At 64.7% G+C, this 2,646-nt stretch overlaps 1 protein-coding gene across 3 annotated transcripts in view; it reads left to right on the top strand.

The window, feature by feature from the left end:
* RARA (retinoic acid receptor, alpha) overlaps nt 1–2,646 on the top strand; it is a 49,711-nt gene that overhangs the window by 36,236 nt on the left and 10,829 nt on the right. The window contains exon 1 of one of the 3 annotated variants that reach the window (XM_005861857.2): nt 7–243. The exons of 1 other annotated variant lie outside the window; for it this stretch is intronic. In XM_005861857.2, the coding sequence (XP_005861919.1) occupies nt 75–243 (169 nt within the window). In that variant the 5' untranslated portion in view covers nt 7–74. Of the gene's footprint in view, nt 1–6; nt 248–2,646 lie in introns of those variants that run through there. One more of the 3 variants, XM_005861858.2, reaches the window with a different exon arrangement.

Genomic DNA, 2,646 nt, shown 5'->3' with positions numbered 1-2,646 from the left:
AGGATGGCGCTGTCGTCTGAGTGAGGGAGCCGGCTCGCAGGACCTCCCCGCCCGGCCCGCTGGTCTCTGCGGAGATGTACGAGAGTGTGGAAGTGGGGGGGCTCGCCCCCACCCCCAGCCCCTTCCTGGTGGTGGATTTCTATAACCAGAACCGGGCCTGTTTGCTCCCGGAGAAGGGACTCCCCGCCCCCGGGCCCTACTCCACCCCGCTCCGGACTCCGCTTTGGAATGGCTCAAACCACTGTAGGTACCAGCCGCCCCTCCATTGTGAGGGTGGGGGTGGGCCGGGGGGCTTCGCTCCTCCGGGGAGGCGAGCCTGGGGGCGTGGTGGGGTCTTGTCTCTGCCCTTCGCTGTCCCTTGTCTCTCTTGCTGAAACCCTGGTGCCTTTGCTGGACAATTCGACCCCCGGGATCACCCTAGGCCCCGTTTCTGTCGTAGTCCATTAGGGCCAAGGAACTTTGGGGGCTCCTCCCTTCGGGAAACATTTGTTCATTTATCCGCCACTTCGTGGAGGGGAAACGCAGCCCCTTGCCCCAGGTCAGGTCTTCTTGCTTGGAACCCAATAGCCTCGCAACAGAGCGGTCCTTTCTCCCCCCTGGAGGGTGGGGTCAGGGTCCCATTTGTGGGCTTGTCAGCCCTGAAGAGGAGGGGCCTCCTCCCCAGATCCCAGCCCTTGTCCTGTGTCCTTAGAGTGGGTGTCAGGGAGGCGTTGGCAGTGGGGTGTGGCAGGAGGGGGCAGCTTCATCAGACACCCCTGTGCCATGCCAAGTGACCCTTCCATCTTGGGGCGGGCACCTGCCCATCTGAGTGGAGCCCTGGCCCTGGACTCTTGGCTGGCAGCTTGGAGGGTTCTGTCCCAGGAAAGCAGGGGAGAGCTGCTCTGGGGATGAGCGTGTTTGTCGTAGGTCGGGGGCTACTATGGACGTGAATACGTCCCTTCCCCACCCAGCCACGTCCTTTTGTTACCCTGTGCTCACTGGGGGATGGGGGCAGGTACTGGGCGGTCCCTTCCTCAGGGTGCTGATGAGAACCCTGGCGTCCTGGCAGGCTGCTCACCTCTGCTCACTGCCCCGTGTCTGGGTTCAGGGTCCTCTGGTGGGGAGGGGTCTCTGTGCACTAGGGGAGCTGTGAGCGCCTGGGGTGCACATCTGGGTGTGTTCAGACCCAGCTGTGCATGCGGTGTAGTACCTGGGTGGGTGGGAGCTGGCACTCCACTGGGGGGGGGGGGGTTATTGTTACAAGGCTCAGGTTTCTTCCCCGGCTCCCCTCGGGGCCCAACTCTTCCCAGGAGCTTCTCCCATCCTCCTGAACCTGCTGTCTCCCTCCTGAGGGTGGAGTAGGTGTCTGGGGGCCTGGTCGATTGGAGAGGGTTGAAGGGCAACCCCCAGCTCCTTTGCTCTTGGAGAGAGACCGAGAGACACCCCACCTCTGCCTCTCCGAGAGCCACCTTAACCTCAGCCTTTGCTTTTGTCCTGTCCCTTGACCTTTGCCTGGGGGGTGGCGGTGCAGATTGGCTGGGTGGCTGGGAGGCCGCAGGCTAAAGACTGTGGGCGGGACAGGGGTGTGAGCATGGGTTGACTTTGGCAAAACACAGAGAGGTGAGAAGTATGACACCAGGACCCTTCTTCCCATCCTCCCAGAGCTGTAGGGAGGTACCCCCAAACCCCCAATTGGATAATTGGGGCTGAGCTGCCAGGGTTACCCCCTCACTACCTTGGCTGCCTTTCCAGGGGACTGGGGGTGAAGCAGGGAGGAGAGGGCCTTGGGCTGCAGCCCCAGCTCTTCCTTAGCTCTGGGGCAGCTCAGCTCTTCCTGGTCCCAACTGAAGGGGGAGGGGGAGCGAGGAGTCCAGCGGTCTGGGGGGCTTGGAGGCAGGTGACCGGGAAGTGGAGGCCTGTCCTCCACACCCTGTCTGGGGTAGAGCTCCAGCCTGGGCCCCTGTCCTGTAGGCCATGTAGGTGTCTGTACGTGGGTGGGGTGTCAGGGCTCAGCTCCCGGGCTGGGAGCTGGGAGGGGTGTTCTGAGGCACTGGAGAGACCTGGAGGCTGGAAGTGGCGAGTAGCCCGCCTGGTCCAGGGGGCAGCACCCTGCCTTGGTGTGTGGGGAGGTCCTCTGGTGACAGGAGCCCTCCGCCTCCGCCACCCAAGCTGGGAAGCGACTGCAGGCCGGCTTCGAGAGGAAACCAGCTCAGTCCTGCAGGGCCCCGGGGACGTTGCCATCCTCCCCAGAGCTCCTGTTTGGGGGCACTAGAAGACAAGGGGTACACAGGATGTGGTTCCCCATCTGTCCCCCACCAGTCTCCGCTGCTCACGCCTCCGCCCGCTCCCAGACGTCCAAGAATGTGAAGCACGTGGCCCCGTGCAGGGGGGGGGAGGGGAGAGATGCTTATCGGTGGCCGCCGGCCTGGGGCCTTCTTCCTCGGAGCTGCCTGCACCCGAGCCCCCCGCCCCCGGAGGAAGGGCAGCCCCGAGGGCCCTGCGTCCCCTTCCCAGCCCTCCAGGGGCTGCAGGGGGAGCCGCCGAGGAGCGGGCGCCAGCTGGATGGGGAGGGGAGCTGCTGGCCGGGGGCCCGGCTGATTTCCTCCTGATCTCCTCCAGGAAACCGGCCCCTTGTGCGAGCCTGCGAACGGCTCTGGGGCGTGGGGA

The sequence above is a fragment of the Myotis brandtii genome, unplaced genomic scaffold, assembly GCF_000412655.1.
Source record: "Myotis brandtii unplaced genomic scaffold, ASM41265v1 scaffold157, whole genome shotgun sequence".
In the NCBI taxonomy this organism is placed as follows: Eukaryota; Metazoa; Chordata; class Mammalia; order Chiroptera; family Vespertilionidae; genus Myotis; species Myotis brandtii.
The sequence above is the reverse complement of the archived record's forward strand: the minus strand, read 5'-3'. Positions and strand labels throughout refer to the sequence as shown.